The 22,579-nt window shown below is 48.7% G+C and overlaps 1 protein-coding gene across 1 annotated transcript in view; it reads right to left on the bottom strand.

The window, feature by feature from the left end:
• AKT1 (AKT serine/threonine kinase 1) overlaps window positions 1-22,579 on the bottom strand; it is a 441,526-nt gene that overhangs the window by 84,751 nt on the left and 334,196 nt on the right. The window contains exons 6-7 of the mRNA XM_086937905.1: window positions 16,027-16,158; window positions 15,852-15,917 (exon numbers count right to left, since the gene is read on the bottom strand). Of these exons, the coding sequence (XP_086794031.1) occupies window positions 15,852-15,917; window positions 16,027-16,158 (198 nt within the window). The remainder of the gene's footprint in view (window positions 1-15,851; window positions 15,918-16,026; window positions 16,159-22,579) is intronic.

The raw sequence follows: 22,579 nt of genomic DNA, 5'->3' as shown, positions 1-22,579 counted from the left end.
ATTAATATTGTGCCCTAAAGACAACACAGGAAAACATTGCGAAGTAAATATCAACTCTAGTCTGCTCTCCGTAATACAGAATTTATAGATGAACTCTCCGAGCTCTCACTGGAAATACCTCACACAAGAGAACTAAGAAAAGATGCCTGTATGCCACAGAAGCACTGAAAGCATGCTCAGCCAGGAGAGATGTATGCATAAGAGTATAGACGTTCCATGTCACACACGTGCTGTTGGCGCGCTGAAGTGTGGGCAAGCTTTAGGAGGCTCATTGTGATTGCTCCCAAATTGGAATGCACGATCCTCAGAATGAGGGCTTGACTAGAGGGAATGCTTCACACTTGGCAGCAGATTTCTTAGCATATGCTATAAAAGTGAAAACAATTCTCCAGGGCATTTCTACCATTAGAGACTGTAACCAAAAACAAAAACCTAAAATGTACAGACTTCCACAGAGAACCATAGCAAAATAGGACCTTTTGTTCTATAACTAGAGCCCCTCAACTGAGAGAATACTCACTGAGCTCTCTAACAATACTGAGAAGTTAATACTGATGACAACGAGTGAGTGTGCTCTGAAAAGGACCCTTGAGGATTGCATGGCTGAGCTGATTTCAGGCGAGACAAAATGCAAATGCTACTTACCAGTATGCATCTGTTCTTGGCATGTAGGGCTGCTGACATTCATATCTGTGCATAGATCGCCACCTAGTGTTGGGTCCGGATGATTGCACATTGTTGTCCTGGAAGAGTCTTCGAAGTATCACGAGATAGGTGGCTCCTCCCCTGGACTACAGTGCGCATGGGCATCGCCTCCATCCCCAGATTGTTTTTAGCCATTGGCAGAGATGGAGTGAAGAATGTGAGTGATGACCATGCTATGAGCATATGTATGTAAATGAATGAATCCTGCAGCTGCTACAGGCGCCGGGGAGGAGGGTGGGCGATATGAATGTCAGCAGCCCTACATGCCAAGAACAGATGCATACTGGTAAGTAGCATTTGCAGTTCGAGGCATGTGGGCTGCTAAATTCATATCTGTGCATAGAATACATAGCAGTCCCTCCATTAGCGGCGGCCGCCCGTGCCAGCTGCAGCAGTCTGAAAAAGCGTTTTTAGAACAGCCTGACCAACAGCTGCCTGTTTGGAATGCACGTCTACACAGTAGTGTTTAGTGAAAGTATGTGTGGTAGACCATGTGGCTGCTCTACAGATATCCTCTAAGGGAATGTTACCTAGGAAAGCCATAGAGGCCCCCAACTTCCTGGTGGAGTGGGCCCTCGGTGGGATAGTGAGAGTGCGCTTAGCTTTAGCGTAACAGATCTGAATGCACTTCACTATCCACCTAGCAATCCCCGATTTAGAGATAGCGTTTCCCTTGTGTTGAGTGGCAAAAGCAACAAAAAGCTGCTTGGTTTTGCGAAAATCTTTGGTCCTGTCTACATAATACATCAAGGCCCTTTTAACATCAAGAGTGTGGAGCATGCACTCCGCCAGCGTCTCTGGGTTTTGGAAAAACACCAGCAATTCGATAGTCTGGTTTAAGTGGAATTGGGATACCACTTTGGGTAAGAATTTAGGGTTAGTGCGGAGCACCACCCTGTTAGCATGTACCTGGAAGAAAGGTTCTTGGATGGTGAGCGCCTGCAGCTCGCTAACCCTCCGTAGCGAAGTAATTGCTACTAAGAACACAACCTTCCAAGTCAGAAACTGAAGCTCACAAGAGTGCAGTGGCTCAAAGGGAGGACCCATCAGCCTTGTAAGAACCACATTGAGGTTCCATTCTGGAGCTAGTGGGGTCCTTGGTGGAATGACCCTCTTGAGTCCTTCCAGAAAGGCCTTGATAGCAGGGACCCTGAAGAGTGACAGGTGTTGTCTACTCTGGAGGTAAGCTGCCATAGCAGACAGGTGAATGCGGATGGAAGAGTATGCCAGATTGCATTGATACAGGTGGAAAAGATAGCAAATGATGTTTTGAATGGAAGCATCTAGCGGGTCAATATTGTGGTTGGCACAGTAGATGACAAACCTCTTCCATTTAGCCGCATAACAAGCTCTGGTAGTGGGCTTCCTTGCCTCCCGAATGATGTTCATGCAATCGGGAGGAAGATTGAGGTAGCCAAACTCTAGGACTTCAGGAGCCAGATCGCCAGGTTGAGCTGTTGCGGATCCGGGTGCTGAATGTCGCCATGGCTCTGCGTCAGAAGGCTGGGAGTGAGATGAAGCCTTTGATGCGGCACCACGGACAGTTCGAGAAACGTGGTGTACCATGGTTGGCGAGCCCACGTTGGAGCAACCAGGATGAGAGTCATCGAGTGCTGCCTGAGCTTGCGCGCCACCAGCGGTATCAGAGGTGCTGGGGGAAAAGCGTACGCAAATCTGCCTGACCAGTTCATCCACATCGCATTGCCCTGTGATTGGGGGTGTGGGAATCTGGCGGCGAAGCTTTGGCATTTTGCGTTCTCCTGTGTGGCGAACAGGTCTATCTCTGGATGACCCCACCTTTGGAAGTACGGTTGGAGTACTGATGGATGTATCTTCCACTCGTGCATCTGATGGCTGTGCCTGCTGAGCAGATCCGCCATTTGATTGTCCTTGCCCGGGAGATGCTCTGCCATGAGGAAGATGTTCCTCTGAATGGCCCACTTCCACATGCTCTGAGCCAGATGAGACAGCTGTGGAGAGTGTGTGCCTCCCTGCTTCTGAATATAGTACATGGCCGTCATGTTGTCCGTCCGGATCAACACGACTTTGTTGCACAGATGTACTTTGAACGCCTTCAAGGCCATGAAGATTGCCATCAGTTCCAACACATTGATGTGCATCTTCCTTTGCTGTAGTGTCCATAGTCCCTGCACAGTGTAATGGAGTACATGCGCTCCCCATCCCTGGAGAGAGGCGTCCGTCGTCAGGATAATCTGTGGGACAGGCTCTTCGAATGGTCGGCCCTTGCAAAGGTTGTGTGGATTCCACCAATGCAGAGAGTTGTATGCCCGACCGCTCACCAACACTAGGTCTGTCAGTTGCCCATGAGCCTGAGTCCACTGACGTGCTAAGCACTCCTGAAGCTGACGCATATGTAGTCTCGCGTGCGGGACAATGGAGATGCAGGAGGCCATCATGCCTATCAACTGCATGAACACCCTCGCCGCAAGCGAGTGTTGGGGTCTGAATCGTTGGATCAGCGCCTGGATACTGGCGATTCTCACTGAATTTGGCTGCGCGGTGGCTGCCAGAGTGTCGATTGTCGCGCCCAGGTACTGTCGCACGTGGGCGGGCTGGAGATGGGACTTCGGGTAGTTCAGAGAGAAACCCAGATCGTGCAGGAGATGAATGGTGCGTGACACGTGGTCGACGCACTGCTGTTCTGTTCTTGCCTGAATGAGCCAGTCGTCCAGGTAGGGAAAGACGTGGACGTGCTGGCGACGGAGATGCGCCGCCACGGTTGCTAGGCACTTGGTAAACACTCTCGGTGCCGTCGTGACCCCGAACGGCAGAACCTTGAACTGGTAATGCTGGTCTAAGATCGTGAATCTGAGGTACTTCCTGTGGGAAGGATGCAGGGGAATATGAAAATAGGCATCTTTCAGATCCAGCGTAGCCAGGAAGTCCCCCTGTTGAAGCAGGGGAAGCACCTGCTGCAACGTGAGCATATGGAAGTGCTCCGAGAGGATGTACCAGTTCAGGGGCCTGAGGTCCAGGATAGGCCTGAGGGATCCGTCCTTCTTGGGGATCAGAAAATACAGGGAGTAAACCCCTGTTCCCCGCTCTTGCACTGGAACGAGCTCTATCGCCCCTTTTTGCAGCATGACTAGAACTTCTTGCTGCAACAAGGTCAAGTGCTCGCCTGACATAGGACGGCTCCTTGGGGGTATGTCCGGTGGAATGGACGTAAGCTCTAGACAGTACCCGTACTGGATAATAGACCTCACCCACCTGTCCGTGGTGATGGACTTCCACGCCGGCAGGAACTGCTGGAGCCTCCCCCCGACCGGTGTTGCATGGCCGGGGGGCAGTGACAAGACGTCACTGTTAGTTGGTGGCGGTGGACCTGGAGCTATTGTTGCCACGTCCCCTGCCCTTGACATTATTGCCTCTGTAACCACCTCTATTTTTGTTGTTATACGAGGCTTGGGTGTTAGTCTTGTAATATTGTGTGGACTGGGATGCTTGTCCCCTTGAGGTGCCTCTGGAGTTTGAGCGGCAAAAGGAACCACTCCGAAACTGCTGACTTTGTAAAGCCCCCATGGACTTGGCAGTTTCCGTATCTTTTTTCATCTTCTCCAGGGTGGCATCCACCTCAGGGCCAAACAGATGGTCAGGATTCACTGTCTGATTCAGTATAGTGGTTTGGATGTCGGGTTTGAACCCCGAAATTCTAAGCCAGGCATGGCGTCTAAGCAGCACACTAGTATTGATAGCCCTGGAGGCTGTGTCTGCCACATCCAACGCACATTTGATGGATGCATTCGTAATGAGTTTACCCTCCTGAATCAGCATTTCCCCCGCCTCCTTGTATTGGTCAGGCAAGTGTTGCAGTATGGCCTCTAACGTGTCATAATGGGCCCTATCATAACGTGCAAGCAAGGCTTGGGTGTTAGATATCCTCCAGATATTAGCTGCCTGTGCAGCAATCCGTTTGCCTGAGGCCTCGAAGATCTTGGACTCTTTGTCTGGGGGAGGAGCGTCACCAGTAGTTTGAGAGTTCGCCCTCTTCCGAGCATTGGAAACGACCAGGGAGTCCAATGGCAAGTGTCCCTTGATATATGTCGGATCCGTGGGCGCTGCCTTATATTTCCTGTCGATGCGCGGGTTGACCACACGCGCTCGGGTGGGCTCTTTGAAGACCTCCGTTGCATGTTTAAGCACCCCCTTCAGCATCGGTAGCGTTTTGACTGACTTTTCGGCTACCGAGAAGGTGTCGAACAAGAAGTCCACATCCACGGGGTCCGAGTGCAGCTCGACGTCGTGGTTAGCAGCAGCCCTCTCTATCAGGGCATTGAAGGCCGCCGAATCCTCTGTCGGGGACGTCTTGGCCGCGAAAAGTTGAGCGTCCTGACCCCCCTGCGGGTCCTCCGGGTCGCCTCCGGCGGACCACGGAACGTGCTCCTCCTCCGGATCCGAGTACGCCGGATAGTCGTACTCGGCGTCTTCCTCGTCCGCACCGGCCGCGACGGAATGCGTCGGCGAGTACCCCAGGGGTTGTGGGGACACAGGTTCCACCAGCGCCGAAGAGCCCTCGGAGATCCTTTTGTTTTTGAGAGGGATCTTAAAATGTTCCAACGCCGGCTCCGTCGTGATCTTTCTTTTGAGGAGCGACAGTTTTCCGGTGTTGGCGTCGATGGTTACCTCACGACGTTCCTCTTCAGCAAGCGGTTGGAGTCGAAGCTTCGACACCACCAAGGCCGCTTTAGGTGCCAGTACCTCCTTCGAGGGTCCACTCTGTTTCGGCGCGAAGGCCTTCGGCGCCGACTTGGGAGGAAAGGTGAAACAGATAGGCGTCTGCTCTTTTGCAGGCTTAGGCGTGAGCTTTGGCGCGACAGTGTCTTTTCGAATCCGCTGCAAAGATTCCGCCACCTTCTTCGTCAAGGCCGGAGAGGGCTTGACCGGCTCGAGTGACTCTTCGGCATCGAGAGCCCGATCACCCGCATGCGCCTTCTTCGGGGCCGACGCCCCATGGCCATGCGCGTCGTCGCCCAGACGCTTTTTCGGAGCCGACTTCGGGTCCACGACCCCTTTCGGAGCCGACTTCGCTTTCGGAGCCGACGCAGCCGCGTCGGACGATTTCGCCTTCGGCACCGACCCCGAGGACTTCGGGTCGGCCATCTTGGCGTGGCTCTTTGAGTCGGCCATTTTGGTTTCCTTGGAAGTTGACGCCTCCAGAACCTTCTTTACCAGCGCAACTTTCACTTTCGGTTTCGCATCCGAGGGTGCGTGACCAGTTGGCTTCACTTTCGTTTTCTTCGACGTAAGTGATGGTTCATAAGTGTCCGTGACCGGGCCCGGAGGCGGGGACGTAGGACTCATAGTTAGATCTTGGGTAAGGCCCGAAGGCGATCCCTCGACCTGGGCCGTAGGAGGGGTAATAACCCCAGAGTCTGGTTGGGGATGCTCCTCCTCTGAGCTATCACCCATAGTGGCAAAAGCCTGTTTGTCGTCCCCTACCTCGTCGGTGACTTCGTCAAAGTTCTCCGCACCTTCGTCATAGGTTTCACCTTCGGATGCGGGATTAGAGTCCGAACCTTGCACGTCGTCTTCTCCCTCGACAGATTCCTGGAAAATGTCATCAGGTGGGGGCGCCGTAGCCGATAACTGAGCCTGGAGCCTATTGGCCCGACGAATCTTTAAAGTCTTCTTGCTCCGGAACTTCGAACACGCCATGCAGGTGTCTTCGCGGTGATCCGGCGACAAGCAGGTATTGCACACAGGGTGCACGTCGAGGTGTGAATATTTAGAGTTACACACCGGGCACTTCTTAAACGGAGTTCGCTCCATAGCAAGAGTGTAGTGTAGGCCCGTCCGCGCCGAAAGCACGTGGAAGGGCAGATAGAGATCGGAGCTGAGAGTCAGAAAGAAACCCGTACGCAACTATACCGACGCCCAGCCTAAAGACCTTTTGGTCTCGAGCAGAAGTTGAACAACTATCGGTTCCGACAGAGGGAACCGAAACACATCCGAACCCAATGGCGGAAAAAAACAATCTGGGGATGGAGGCGATGCCCATGCGCACTGTAGTCCAGGGGAGGAGCCATTTATCTCGTGATACTTCGAAGACTCTTCCAGGACAACAATGTGCAATCATCCGGACCCAACACTAGGTGGCGATCTATGCACAGATATGAATTCAGCAGCCCACATGCCTCGAACCCAAAATGAGCTTGTTCTAAGGATCTGGCTTTAAATCCAACTAAGTCTGCAAAAGTGTATATGTCTATGGCTATATCTCATTCACAACCTTTGATTTAGGAAAAGATGAAGGCACAAGGCATCGATGAAAGTACGTGGAATGAAAAGATTTTTTTTTTTTTTTAAACAGATTTTATTAGTCAATTTGCATATATCATGTAGCGCCCTGCACACCAGGGGCAACTGCCAAAATATTTCCGAGCATATACAACAGCAAATGGCTTTAGTCTCATAATCTTTCATCCCCCCCATGAGCAACTGTCCCATGTGTCAGCATAGAATAGTAACCCACCCCATCCCCAACTCCCCCCAAATTCCCAACCCCCACGGTGGCACAAGTGCACAACACCATGTCGGCAATTATGTACAATAGATACACACAGAAAATGCACCCCAGGTCCCTTCCACCACCCCCTTCTGTCCACCCCTTGATATCTGTACGTGTTCCTCCGCCTAACCTGGCAACGAGGTCTCTTCCATCACAGGGAGATCTAGCCATAGGGCACGATACTACGCCCACCGGTTCCAGATTTTATAGTGTTTGCGCAGGCACCCCTGCCACAAATATGGGCTGCTCCAGGCCCATGCAAAAATCGAGGCCATTTTTCCAAGCCGCCACCGATGGAGCCCTTGTTGCCTTCCAGGCCTGTGCAATATCTCGCTTTGCCAAGGTAAGCCCCAACAGCAAAAGGTGTTGTTTATATATGTTGCCGCCCACCCCCTCCATCACATGTAATAGTGCCAACTGCGGTGTACGGGCAAGCTGCCAGCCCAGGACCTCTGAGAGGCATGCAAAGACCCTCCTCCAGAAACGATCTAATGATGTACATTGCCATACCGTGTGAATAAACGTGCCTTCCGCCTGGTCACAGCGCAGACATACCGGTGAGGAAATCATCCCCGCCCGCCATAAGCGCGTCCTGGTAAAGTAGACCCTGTGGAGGTATTTAATTTGGACTAGGCAAAGTCGCATCGTGATAGCCGCCCCACGCGGGGCCGCCAGGGCCTCCACCCAGTCCTCTTCCTCCAGCTCGCCCACATCAGCCTCCCCAGAGCTTCTGGAGTGTGGAGGAGCAGTGGATCACCAGAGTTTGGTATATGCCCGATATCTTCTTTTCTCCTAAGTCCCACATAAAGAGTTTAGCCTCGATAGGACTGAACTCAGGGATGGACTCCAGGCCCTGCAGACTGGAGGATAGCGCGTGTCGCAGCTGCAGATACTGATAGAACTGTGTTGGATGCAATTGAAACTCCCCTTGAAGATCCCGAAAGGATTTAAGAGTTGTATCAGCCACTACATCGCCCAGTGTGGAAATGCTAATGGCATCCCAACCTCTAAATCCCGGGAGGGCCGCCAAATGGGATAGCCGCCCATTGTTCCACAAAGGGGTCTCCCGCGTCAAAACGCCCCATCAACCCATGTGCCGAAGCGCTTGTTTCCAAATCATGAACACCACCCTTGTAGCCGGCGGCAGCGCGCTACGCAACTTCGCCGTGTACAGTATCGCGTGTAGCGTATGTTGACCCATTAGGCAGCGCTCCAGCACGTATGCCAGGTCCCCTCTGTCCCCGTACCACCAGTCGTTGAGGACCAACAGGTGCACGGCCTGATAATATGAAAGGAGATCCTGGGAAGCCAAACCCCCCACTGTATGTACAGAGGAAGCACGTACGCATTGCCACCCGCACCCTCCCACCCTCCCATAGGAACTGCCCTAACACGGAGTTTACCATGCAGAACCATCGGGCTGGAATCGGAAACGGGTGCTTCTGCAGTTGGTATAGAAGGCGGGGGAGCGCCACCATTTAAAAAATTGCAGATCTCCCGAACAGCATCAAATGCATGCAAGACCAGGACTTAATATCTGCCCGCACCCTTTCCCACACAGGTACTACATTACGCTCCCAGGCTACTGTTGGTACCTCCGAGAGCACTACCCCCAGGTACTTCAATCCCCCGGCCGCAAACTGAACCTTGGACGCCCACGAACCCAACCCCGTCCGCCCGCCCAGAACCCATAGTGTGGATTTACGGGGTTCATATAGACACCCGATGTCTCCCCAAAAATCTGCATAATACGCAGCAGCCGTGGACCCGTTCTATCCATAGCCGTTAAAAAAAAAAAGAGAACGTCGTCGGCGTATAGAGCTATTCTTTTGGAGAGACCCGTGGCCCACTCAAACCCATGCACCTGTGAGTCCATGCGCACCCAAGCCACCAAGGGCTCCATAGCCAGGGCAAACAGGTATGGCGACAGGGGGCAGCCCTGCCGCGTGCCCCTCTGAATCGCAAAAGTGGAGGAGGCCGCGCCCGCTACCCTGACTGACGCTGTTAGGCCGGTGTATAATAACTTTATGTAAGAAAGGAATCGCTGGCCCAGGTTGAGCTTAGGCAGCAGGGCAAACAGGTAGACCCAGCTCAAGGAATCAAATGCCCTATGAATGAAAAGATTTTAAACTGCATGCTGAAGAGATCTGCTTGTGTCTGGAGTAGGAAAGGACAGTGTCTAAGAAAACATCAATAATGTGACAATGACATTACGCTATTAAGACAAAATCAGAAGACCTTAGGCGCATATAGTGAACCAAAAGTGACCAGTACCTTCTGAATTGTGGCCAGAGTGGTCTATAACATGGATGTTTTGATTGATGAGCCATTTAAATACAGCCGAAGATCCTGAGCCGAACTCCAAAGGTTAGTAACAAAGACGGTAACCACCTCGGAAGGATGAAAGACTAAATGTACTCTTCTGGGAACCAGAAGAGAATGTTACCTTATCCACCCACTTGTACCATCAGTCTGGGAGTGCATCAATCACCCGTCTCTCTATTAGTTTACACTATTCATGCTGGAAAAGGTGGTAAACATGGCCTCACAGAGCTGGCACTTCTAACCAGCTTTAGTGCAAGTGTTTCTTACTGTAGAACTTAGGAGCTAAAACAGTGGTCTCTGTAGAGCGGGTACAATTAGTAAGGCCTTTTATATGGGAATGTCTCGATTTCGTATAATAAAACATCTGTAATGGAAACAATTAATTTTCCACGCTTCACATTTGATTACTAACGTGGTCGAATTCAAAGGGAGGCCTACCTCATTTAGCAAAAAAGCAGGTATGAGGCACAATATAAAGTAGGATATACCTCCTCTCATTTTCTTTCACATTTCATGCAATGTTCTCATAGATCGAAATTCACACTTTATCTAGGATAAATGTCTGCAATGGCTGTTACATACAAACACAAATGCAACCTGCAATAAATCCCAAATGAACAAAAAGGGAATCACAAAAACAAACACACTACAGACGGTGATATGGTGGTCATATTTTGTTCTTATAACATTTATTGTACCTGTACTTTTTTAGGTTTCACCGGGTATCCGCTGCGCAGCAGCGTTCGGGCAGGCGAAATCTTATGTTAGAACAGTATGTGGCTTTGTCCCGCCTCTCTCTTCCATTGGCTAGCTCCATAAATGGAGGCTAGCCATTGGAAGAGAGATCTGTCTGTCATTGTCCGAGGCGATTCGTGGGCGTTCCGTATATTTTTTCCCTCTCCGCCCCTTTTAAAACGTCATGCGGCGGTGGGCGGTGGTTTATTTATTTATTTTTTTATGTTTGCTTTGGTTATTTCTCCGAAGATGGCGGCCGGGCAGTAACTTATTTGAGAAGCTCCGCAGAGCCGTCTTGTTGTACTGGGCTTTTAATGCCTCAAGGAAGAGGGCAGAGCCTCGTCTCCAGTCCTGTGGAGCAGAGAGCAATTGAATCAAAGTGAATGCTCAGGTAACAGCTTCAGTGCCCAGCCTTTCAAAATGATATCGAGGCACTGATCAACGCAAGAGGGAAGCAACACCTCGGGGTGGAAAGATTGGCGCCCTACATAAATCGGCAATTCCAGGCGCCCTGCCTGTCATAAAAAGGCAGATAGGGGTCCCGAGGACGTCTTCTCTCAAGGACGCAATGCCAGAGTCCTGGGCTTTTGTTTTACAAATCATTGTTTTCAGGCAGGTGAGTTGAGTTCTTTTGGAGCAACGGAACTGAACCAGTCCTATAAGCCCCAGAATGCACTGGGGTTTTAAAACACACCGCAGGAGTATAGCATTGTGTTCTTGGTGGCATGCTACCACGTGGTACACTGCAGTATACAGGTCCGGTGGGGTGCCACGTGCCAGGGTGGGGTCAGTATTAAGGAGTCCTTAGGTGTGGGGTGGACCTGTGGCAGACCCTTGCTCTGGTGACCTTGAGAACAGTGGGGTCAGGAGTGGTGAGTGCTCGAAGGGCGACACACCCAGGTCAGAGTCACACTGGGTGGATGTGGCTTGCTGCAGTCCACGCCGGCATCCGTTAGGCTTCCTTCAACCTCACCCCATTAGAAAGAAGAATTGTTCCCAATTAGGAAACGAGAATTAATTGCTGAGGCTGGCAGTAGCAGGTTATATGGAAATCAGGCGCGGTCCTCGTTGCGCAGAGCCTCATCGGTAGTTTACATGCAGATGAGGCCGCAGTGGCGCTTTAGGGACGGGCCCCGGCGCTGCCTCTAAAAACATTAAGGAGCTGTTCAGAGTCTGCTGGGCAGGAGCGCACCATGAAGGCCAGCAGGGCCAGGGCGCTGGTACTGCCAGGGTTACCCGTCGACACCTCAGCCTTTAAAAGGCACCGAACTATAGCAACAAATATGATGAGACGTTTCTTAGCAAGCACGGCGCGAGGAGCACAAGGAGGAGGGGTGAAGGGCACCGAAGATCACTGCTGAGATATGGGGAGATGTGTGGGCCATGGGGAGGGTTTGCTGTGTATGGAGGAACACACAGGGAGCATCAGGGCTTTAACTGGGACAAAAAACTGGAAGGTCTGTACAAGGGGCGTGGCCAGTGTAATTAAGGGCGTGGCTTAAAAACATATACAATAAAAATCTGCCTTAACATAGTGTGCCACCCGACTTGTATGTTGCTGTTTCTGTCATTGCATCCTAGGTGTGTGGGTGTATGTGGCTTTGGGTGTGGGTGTGTGGGTGTGTGTGGCTCTGGGTGTGTGGGTGTGTGTGGCTCTGGGTGTGTGGGTGTGTGGCTCTGCGTGTGTGTGGCATGTGGCTCTGCGTGTGTGTGGCTATGGGTGTGTGGGTGTGTGTGGCTCTGGGTGTGTGTGGCTCTGGGTGTGTGGGTGTGTGTGGCTCTGGGTGTGTGTGGCTCTGGGTGTGTGGGTGTGTGGCTCTGGGTGTGTGGGTGTGTGGCTCTGCGTGTGTGTGGCTATGGGTGTGTGGGTGTGGGTGGCTCTGGGTGTGTGTGTGTGTGTGGCTCTGGGTGTGTGTGTGGCTCTGGGTGTGTGTGTGTGGCTCTGGGTGTGTGGGCGTGTGTGGCTCTGGGTGTGTGGGTGTGTGTGGCTCTGGGTGGGTGTGTGTGTGTGTGTGGCTGGCTCTGGGTGTGAGCTCCGCAGTGCCGTCTTGTTGTACTGGGCTTTTAATGCCTCAAGGAGGAGGGCAGAGCCTCGTCTCCAGTCCTGTGGAGCAGAAAGCAATTGAATCGAAGTGAACGCTCAGGTAACAGCTTCAGTGCCCAGCCTTTTAAAATGATATCGAAGCACTGATCAACGTAAGAGGGAGGCAACACCTCAGGGTGGAAAGATCCTTTCTAGACATGTTGGAGCCCTACATAAATCGGCAATTCCAGGCGCCCTGCCTGTCAAACAAGGGCATATAGGGGTCCAGAGGACACCTTCTCTCAAGGACGCAATGCCCGAATCCTGGGCTTTTCTTTTACAAATCATTGTTTTCAGGCACGTGAGTTTAGTTCTTTTGGAGCAACGGAACTGAACCAGTCCTATAAGCCCCAGAATGCACTGGGGTTTTAAAACACACCCCAGGAGTATGGCATTGTGTCCTTGGAGGCATGCTACCACGTGGTACACTGCAGTATACAGGTCCGGTGGGGTGCCACGTGCCAGGGTGGGATCAGTATTAAGGAGTCCTTAGGTGTGGGGGGGACCTGTGGCAGACCCTTGCTCTGGTGACCTTGAGAACAGTGGGGTCAGGAGTGGTGAGTGCTCGAAGGGCGACACACCCAGTTCAGAGTCACACTGGGTGGACATGGCTTGCTGCAGTCCACGCCGGCATCTGTCAGGCTTCCTCCAACCTTACGCCATTAGAAAGAAGAATTGTTCCCAATTAAGAAACGAGAATTAATTGCAGAGGCTGGCAGCGGCAGGTTATATGGAAATCGGGCGCGGTCCTCGTTGCGCAGAGCCTCACGGGTAGTTTACATGCAAATGAGGCCGCAGTGGCGCTTTAGGGACGGGCCGCGGCGCTGCCTCTAAAAACATTAAGGAGCTGTTCAGAGTCAGCCGGGCAGGAGCGCACCATGAAGGCCAGCAGGGCCGGGGCGCTGGTACTGCCAGGGGTGCCCGTCGACACCTCAGACACCCCAGCCTTTAAAAGGCACCGAACTATAGCAACAAATATGATGAGACATTTCTTTGCCAGCGCGGCGCGAGGAGCACAAGGAGGAGGGGTGAAGGGCACCAAAGATCACTGCTGAGATATGGGGAGATGTGTGGGACATGGGGAGGGTTCGCCGTGTATGGAGGAACACGTAAGGAGCAGCAGGGCTTTAACTGGGATGAAAAACTGGAGGATCTCTACAAGGGGCGTGGCCAGTGTAATTAAGGGCGTGGCTTAAAAACATATACGATAAAAATCTGCCTTAACATATTGTGCCACCCGACTTGTATGTTGCAGTTTCTGTCATTGCATCCTAGGTGTGTGTGTGGGTGTGTGGCTCTGGGTGTGTGGGTGTGTGTGGCTCTGGGTGTGTGGGTGTGTGTGGCTCTGGGCGTGTGGGTGTGTGTGGCTGTGGGTGTGTGTGGCTCTGGGTGTGTGGGTGTGTGTGGCACTGGGTGTGTGGGTGTGTGTGGCACTGGGTGTGTGGGTGTGTGTGGCTCTGGGTGTGTGTGGCTCTGGGTGTGGGTGTGTGTGGCTCTGGGTGTGTGGGTGTGTGTGGCTCTGGGTGTGTGTGGCTCTGGGTGTGTGGGTGTGTGTGGCTCTGGGTGTGTGGGTGTGTGTGGCTCTGGGTGTGTGGGTGTGTGTGGCTCTGGGTGTATGGCTCTGGGTGTGTGGCTCTGGGTGTGTGGGTGTGTATGGCTCTGGGTGTGTGGGTGTGTGTGGCTCTGGGTGTGTGGGTGTGTGTGGCTCTGGGTGTGTGGGTGTGTGTGTGGCTCTGGGTGTGTGTGTGGCTCTGGGTGTGTGTGTGTGGCTCTGGGTGTGTGTGTGTGGCTCTGGGTGTGTGTGTGTGGCTCTGGGTGCGTGTGTGTGGCTCTGGGTGCATGTGTGTGCGTGGCTCTGGGTGCATGTGTGTGCGTGGCTCTGGGTGCATGTGTGTGGGTGGCTCTGGGTGTGTGGGTGTGGCTGGCTCTGGGTGGGTGAGTGTGGTAGTAATTGCTGTCTGCTGAGCTCCTCCAGTAGGGTACAATAGGTCTTACATTTGTGAGAGATTACGCTGTTGGCAATGTAAATGACAATGCCATTTATTTATCGGTTTTCAAAACCAACACATAAATAAAAATGTTGTCATTTACAATGCCAATAGCTCTAACTTTTGCAAAGGCGAAACCGTTGCATTGTAAATGCTTGTTCTGATATTCAGATAGGTTGACTTAATATTCTGATTCAGTGATACCAATGAAAATCACAGTTTTTAGGCCGAGCCTGGGCCGAGCCTGGGCAGTGCCTGCGCTGCTCTGCGAGGCATGCTGTATTCAGGTATGGACCTCAAGCTCCGCACACTCTCCGCCCATAATTTTAATTGGTTAGTGTCATTGTCCTTTGTAAACTGTGGCCTTTCATTGGCCAAAAGGCCTAGTAGTCCCTCCTTAGTACTGCCTTGTCCCATTTTGTCCGTTATGGCTAATGGGGTAACCCAGTATCCCGCAGAACCTTGGAAGTCAATTGGTATGGAGAACAGTTGGTTCTGTAGGGTATTTCTTTAGAATAAACGTAATTCCCTGTTTACTTCGGAATGGCCACCTCTATAGGAAAAAACTGATGAATGAATCTAAAGCTATATACATAGGTTAAGTTATTGACACCAGAGATCGTAAAAGAATAATGAGGTACATTATTAATCATATACCATGCAGGCTCACAATAGGGCACAGGACCACTGTTTTAACATACACAAAGAATGCAAAAGAACAATGGGAACAAGATACACAATAGGTGCAGTGAGTCACAAATACAAACATTTAAATACACAAGACATTTCATAATTATATAGAAAATAAAAACAATTATTCAATGATGGTGTCCAAGGATAGATCAAATAGATTTAAGCGTATGTTCTTATTGTTGGGATGTGGGGTATGCTTGATCGTGATATGGAACACCTGTAGTAATCGTCAACATTTTGACCCAATTAAGTTATGTGCTCAGATCTACCATCTCCAGAGGTCTTCATCAGGACAAGAAAAATTAAAGTATGGCCTTATGTAAATGGTATCTGATTTGGTTCAAGTATGAATCATAAGTATAACCTCCCCAGAGTGAGGGCCCTACGATTAGGGACCTGGGCACCAGGACGGTTGCCCAGAGTTAAGTTATTCAATGTGAGGAAGAAAGCGCCATGTAGTAAATCACCAGAGGTTTGGATCAATCCCCAATACCTACGAGATGCAGTGCAGATTCTCATGTAACTAAACAAATTGGGGGACCGCGGATCAGTCACGCCTAGCCATACAGAAAATCAATTAATTTGCCATTTACATAAGGTATTGTCATTTACAATGCCCATAGCTCAAACCCTCAAATGCGAGACCTATTGCATTGCAAATGCTTGTTTACATTACACCCAGTTTCCTAAGGCTCTAAGGGTTTCTCCGTTGATTGCGGTATAGTAATATAAGCAGTGGCACACAATATATTACTTAGCAAAGAAGATAACAAGATCAAGATAGTAAACTTACTGTTAAGAATGGATGTCTAGAATTCTGTAAAACACGGTTTTCTGTGAGTGTGTGTGCTACTTCATCCTGAAAAACCAAACACAGTTTTCGAAAAAAAAAATCATCAAATTATAACGTGAAAAGGGACCGGAATAATTTACTGCAAAAGTAAACACTCAATGGATGTCACACCTACCTTTGCAACAATAACTTCTTTCTTTAAAATTTTCATTGCATAATAGCGTCCAGTTGCTTTTTCCTTCACTAAAATGACCTTTCCAAAAGTGCCTTTTCCTAAAAGTTTCAGATATTCAAACTCGTTCATAGTCTGCAAACAGCAAAGACAAAAAGGTAAGAAAAATGTATTTTCATTACAGTCACATATTATTGATAACATGAACTAAGTTTGGTTCAGCTCATTTGTGTGATAAATACAAATAAGTTCCTTAAAACCGAATCAATTCAAATTACGTGTTATACTTTGTTTCAATGTCAAGCAAGTGATATCAGAAACGAACCCAAAGCTCTGACACGCTTCTCACAAAATATTCAAGACTTCAGTATTTTAAGAAGTCCAAGGAGGTTATGCAGACAAAGCTGTTAAAGAAACAATTCCATGAATATGAGGGTGAATATGTGTTAACTATATGTAACTATCATGTAATCACAATAAGATGTTTTTTTAAATAAGTACAATTTATAAACGTATTGGTCACAATTACTAATTTTGCATTGCTAACGGGGGGTTGATTACTGAGAGCTCAGAAATAAAACTAGGGGTAAATAAGGTGGAATTTCCCCGTCTCCTCTCCAGAGCCTAAACTCCTTCTAGAAAAAAAAACTTGAAAGAAAATTTACAAATGTTTTTCTGTTGTTTCTATGCCGAAAAAATAGTTTCCCTCCATTTTTTAACATTGCCTGCATTATACTCGGGGATGCTCGAGTAGTCTAAAAACAGTTTTCTAAATTCACTATACAATGCTATTAAGACTAAGATAACACGCAAAAATGGGAAACCACAACACCTGGCTACTGAGGCCTTAAAAATCCATATTGGCATAATGAAGCCTATGCAAGTATCCAACAGGGATTAGGGGCTGTATTACGCATTGTCATTGTATGTGCCGGGTGCGCCCAGCGCAAACAATGACAATGCGCCCTATTACGATGTATGCGCCGCCCCCAGGGCAGCCACAAACCCATGCTGCCTCTAGGGCAGCACATTCATGTGAAAACATGGAGCAGTCGCTGTGTTTTCACAGTGCAGGCGGCAACCCAGCTGGCACTTTTAAAGGGATTTAGAGATCCCCTTGCAGGCGGGTTCAGTCAGTGACTGCACCTGCCTGCTAGTGGCTGTCTGGGGGGGCCCCCTTTCTCCCCTCCAGAGGGCTGCAATCAGGGGGCGCACTGACAGTGTATCACCTTTTAGGTGGTTGGTGCACTGTCAGTGCACATCCTGAGGATTTCTTTGCCTATGCACCCGCGTTTGTAATACGGCATGGGCGCAGAGGCAAAGGAATTCCCTCATTTGCATAGGGCACAACCCTTTGCCAATGAAGGAAAGCCCCCTGATGGTAGCGCTGGCTGTTTAAGTGCGCCAGCGCCATCGGTATTACTGAAGGAGACGCACAAGTGTCAGCAGCCCCTTCTGTGATACAAAGTGCCCCTGGGGCATGCAAAGCGGGCGCAAACGCCCCTTGCGCACCGGGCACTTACTGTAATAAGGCCCTATAAGTGCTATGTTTGCCCACAAAAGAGCACACCAAACATTCACCAATTAGGCCTTTACAAAACTACATAACCACAATCTCTGAACCTGAAAATACATAGTTCAAAACACTACATTTAATTTTGGTTTACCTGCTTTTGTGCTGTTTATTTTCCCTTGTGTCTCCTTATAGGAATTTTAGTAATTAATATGCAGACAACTAGAATGGTGACTCTGTACTTTAGGAAATCAAACTCTTGTGATTAAGTATTATAAGAAAGAAGCGTGCATTACCTAATTTGTCCTATGTAACCTCTGATTTGTAGGCAAGAAACATCTAGTCTAATGCAGCGTGTATATGTATTATATATACATACATATATATATATATATATATATATATATATATACATACATACATATATATATATATATATATATATATATATATATATATATATATATATATATATATATATATATATATATATATATATGTATGTATTTTACCTACTGGCGGTCCCAGTAGCTATTTATTGTTAGAACCTAGTTTCCATAGGAAAAGCATTTATTGACTTGCCTATAACTTTGGCGTTGTTTGACCAATCTTCATGAAAATTTCCCAAAAAATTGTCAAAGTAGGTTCTGTTTGTCATGGAACGTTTGGGGGTGATCCGTGCAGTGGGGACCGAGAAACAGGGGCGCTAAAGAAGGGTGCATTTGTAATGTCAATTCTCATAGGAACGCGTTGTAGTACCTACACCCCGAAACGTTGGATGGAATTACATCAAATTTGAAAGAAAGGTGGATGTTGTTACACAGATTGTGCTATTTGTTATTTGGTGTAAATCGGTTCGGATTTAATTTCACAAAAACTACTGAACAAAGTGATATCTCTGGCCGTGGATATTTCGCAACAGTTTTGCAGTGATTGCGGATAACTCGTGACATGTTCGAGGTAAATCGCAAAATCGCGCGCAAACGGGAATGCTGTGATTGGCTGGACACAATCTGAACAGAAAGTTAGGCCCGCCATTTTATTGACTGGAAATGGTTCCCGGGGATGAAAATATGTATCAGAGCTTAGATAAGGAGTCACAGTAGAGATACTCTGACCCCATGTTTGATAAATGGGAGTGTTAGTGACACAAGTTATGTGACGAAAATAGATTTTTTTTGATCACACGCGATATTTGTGACGACGCTGCGACAGCCAGCGCAGCCCCACCGTGAACCATCGCGAATATTGGTGGAAATATAAAAAATATATATATTTGTACACACTCACCAGTCACTTTCACACTCATGTACGCACTCTCCAATTCACTCCCTCTTATACACCCATTCACATACTCACTCACACACTTATACATCCAGTCACATACCCATGCACCCACTCACATACCCATTCAGGAACTCATGCAACCATATACAGACTATCTCTGAGAGTGGTGCACCCATCAACAGACCCACTCAGACTTGCGCACCTACTTAGAGACCCACTCATAGACTTATGCGCACAGTCTCATACCCACTTAGAGATTCTTACAGCCACCGGGTAGTCATACACTCATTCACATTCTCGCTCGGAGAGTCACACACCCATGTACAGACCCACACACTCACTTATGTACTCACAGACCCACTGAGACACACACAACCACACCCACTCAGACACCCAGTCACTAACACACTCCATCACAGACTCTTAGAGACTTATGCACTCAGTCACCCACACATACATTCAGACTCACACACCCACTCACAGACTCACTCAGATATACATGCATCCACTCACTCACCCACTCAAAGACTCACGTCTACTCATAGTCTCACCAAGACACTCACTGTCCCAGTCACAGACCCACTAGACACTCATGCATGCACGCACGCATTCACTCACACTCACTTATGCTCAGAGACCCATTGAGACACTAATACACCCACTCAGATACTCACACACCCATACAGTCACTCACATACAGTCACTCACAGACCCACTCAGACTAATGCACCTAGTCACTGATACAGAGACTCGTGCACCCACTCACAGTCCCACTCAAAGACCCAGAGACCCATGCACTCACTCACAGCACCACTCAGAGACACTCACGCTCCCAGTCATTGACCCACTGAGACTCATGCATCCACTCAAACAGTCATGCACCCACTCAGACACCGACTTAGACACTTATGTATCCACTCACAGACCCAGTCACTGTCATATACTTACTTTCAAATGCACTCGTGTACATACTCACAGGCAGACTGAGAGACTCATTCAACCAATCACAGACCCATTGAGAAACGGATGCACCCAGTAATAGATGCACTGAGACAGTCACGCAGTTCATTACAGAACCATCAATAGACTGATGCACCGTCTCACAGATCCACTGAATTACTTATACAGTGAATAAGAGATTTAGTGATACAGTGATGCATGCAGACACATATTCCACTGAAAGAGTTATACTATGTGTTGATCTATGACTTAGTTAGTAGCTGTGTAAGTACTGGTATGGGTGTGTGAATGGGTTTGAGATTGGTAGTGTGGAAGTTGGAGTGGGTGTATGAAAGGTTATAAGGAGGTGTGAGTGGGTGCGTCCGCGATTCTGTGGATGAGGCAATCAGTGATATCATTTGAGACATCACCAGTAATGCCACTGACCAGGTCATGAGTGATGTAATATGTGAGGTCATAAGCAGTCCATTGCGGGGGCATGTTATAGTTAGCTCAGCTAACTATAACTGCTGAATTTCTATGGTTCTGTGAGAGTGAAATGTCAGCCTAACTAGAACGACCCTGTAACCTTTGATTTTTTTCATTGAGTGCCTCTATATATAACCGAAGCTGTCAGCATTCAAACTGACCCCTTCTTTCTACTGCAAGTCAGTAGAGAAGTCTGACAGCTCCTAATGTCTACCGCTGCAATCTGCGGAAATATATGCCACAATTAATCATTCTGCTCTGTAAATTTGCTTTAAAAAGACACAAATGTGATACTTATAGTATAAAGCAGACATATTAAAATGTTACATTGACCAAACTAGGCCTAGCCATGCTTTCGAATTGAACTAAAATGCTCATGAAATGAAAAACAGAAGAGCATGGAATCTTGTTTTGCCTCTTTCCAGCCTGTTCACAGAGGAGCTTCAATTGTGACCTTCACTCTTTCATTAAATATGCAAAATTCAGTTTGTTCTGAAAATCAATCAATCAAGTAGTACTTGTATAGTGCAGCTTAATACCCAGGAGGGTATCCCAGCGCTGGGCTGCAGATTTCAGTCGAAGAGTACCTTCCGTCCCTTCCTGAAGAGGGTCATCGAGGGTGCAGTGCGGAGGTGAAGGAGGGGGGCATTACAGGCTTTGGCAGCAAGGTGGGATAAGGGTCGTCCTCTGGAGCTGCAGCAGTGAATATGTGATATCTGTGTGAGGGCAAGTTGTGCAGAGTGAAGATTCCTGGTTGGAAGGCGGAAGTACAGGCCTTGGTTCATGTATGCGGGTCCTTGGTCATGGAGGGCTTTGTAGTTGTGGGTCAGAAGTTTGAACTGGAATTTCTTCTGAACTGGAGGTGATTCAGGTGCTGGGTGATGTGTGTCCTCTTGGGCAGGTTGAGGATCAGTCTGGCAGCTGCGTTCTGGATAATCTGGAGTCTTTGCATGAGTTCTGTGGAGGTACCTGCATAGAGTGCATTGCTGTAGTCTAGTTGGCTAGTGAGGAGGGCCTGCATCACCGTTTTCCTTGTGCTGATGGGGAGCCATCTCAAGATTTTGCAGAGCATGTGGAAGCAGGTTAAAGAAACTGTGTTGACCTGACGTTTCATGGACAGTTTGCTGTCTATGCAGAGGTTGCGGGTGTGGTCTGTCGGCATGGTGGAGGGTCTGAGCTCCGCCAGCCACCAGGAGTCATTCCAGAGAGCAGTATGACTGCCGAAAATCAGAACTTCCGTTTTGTCTGAATTGAGCTTCAAGCAGCTGCCCTTCATCCAGGTGGCGATGTTCTTCATACATTTGTGGAAGTTGGTCCTTATTGAGGTGGGGTCAGCTGAGAGCGAGAGGACGAGCTGGGTAGTGGCGGTGAGCAGCGTATTGTCGGTAAGCTGCGTATGGTCTTGCTAGGCCTGCAACATTTACAAAATGTATTATTTCATTTTCCTGATATTCTCGGAGAGGACGGATTTACAACTACATGCAAATTAAAGGCCACTTCACTCAGCCCAATTGAGATGTGGTTTATATTTTCAAATGTGCTAATTTCAAATTTGACTCCTACCCACTGACTTCAGTGGCTGCCCCTTATGCAATGGCTCTAGAGGAGAGAGCATGCAAATTGGCAAAACCTCCCTCAAAGTTTGTCAGCACTGAGATTTCTCTCTGAGAGAAATCTACTATCCTTATGAAGGTGTCCTAAAAATCTGGGTTTTCCCCAAAACGCGTTGATGCATAATTTGGCACTAAATCTGGAGGGCATTGAAGAACACAGTAGTCCTTAATGATTCAATGAGGCTCTCTGACAAGAACAAGGAACCATGAAGATTGGTGACCGTAAAGACACAAGTGATTATCTATTGTACTCTCCCTGACTATGTTTACATGTTCTGTGACGTATTGTCTTTTATTATAAAATCGGGCCCCTCCCAAAGTATCCTATCATCTTTATTGGCTGACCCTCCAGGGTGTATATGCATTTTGTGTAGCTTCATCTGTTTCTTAAATAGTTTATTAAATACCTCCTTTGAAATTATTGTTAGTCTAGAGCATGAATCAAACATGCCATCAACCTCGAGGTCTTAAAACCTTACCACATCTTTGAGGTTGTTAGACCATCCATCAGCCATCTGCAGTACTATTTCTTCGCACACCTCAAACACATTCTTTCACAGGTTTCCTGCTACTAGAGCTACTTCTGGAGCATAAAACGTAATTTCCTCCCACACTTATTACATACAGCTTTCATTCCTGGGAATTCCTTTCTGTTCGCCATCTGTAGCATTGCCCCTTCAAGGCGTGGACACTCCTCTTGTCCTTTGTCATAGGA

Source organism: Lissotriton vulgaris, chromosome 9 (genome assembly GCF_964263255.1).
Source record: "Lissotriton vulgaris chromosome 9, aLisVul1.2, whole genome shotgun sequence".
NCBI lineage: Eukaryota > Metazoa > Chordata > Amphibia > Caudata > Salamandridae > Lissotriton > Lissotriton vulgaris.
Note: the sequence above shows the minus strand (reverse complement) of the source record. Positions and strands in the feature narration are given on the sequence as shown.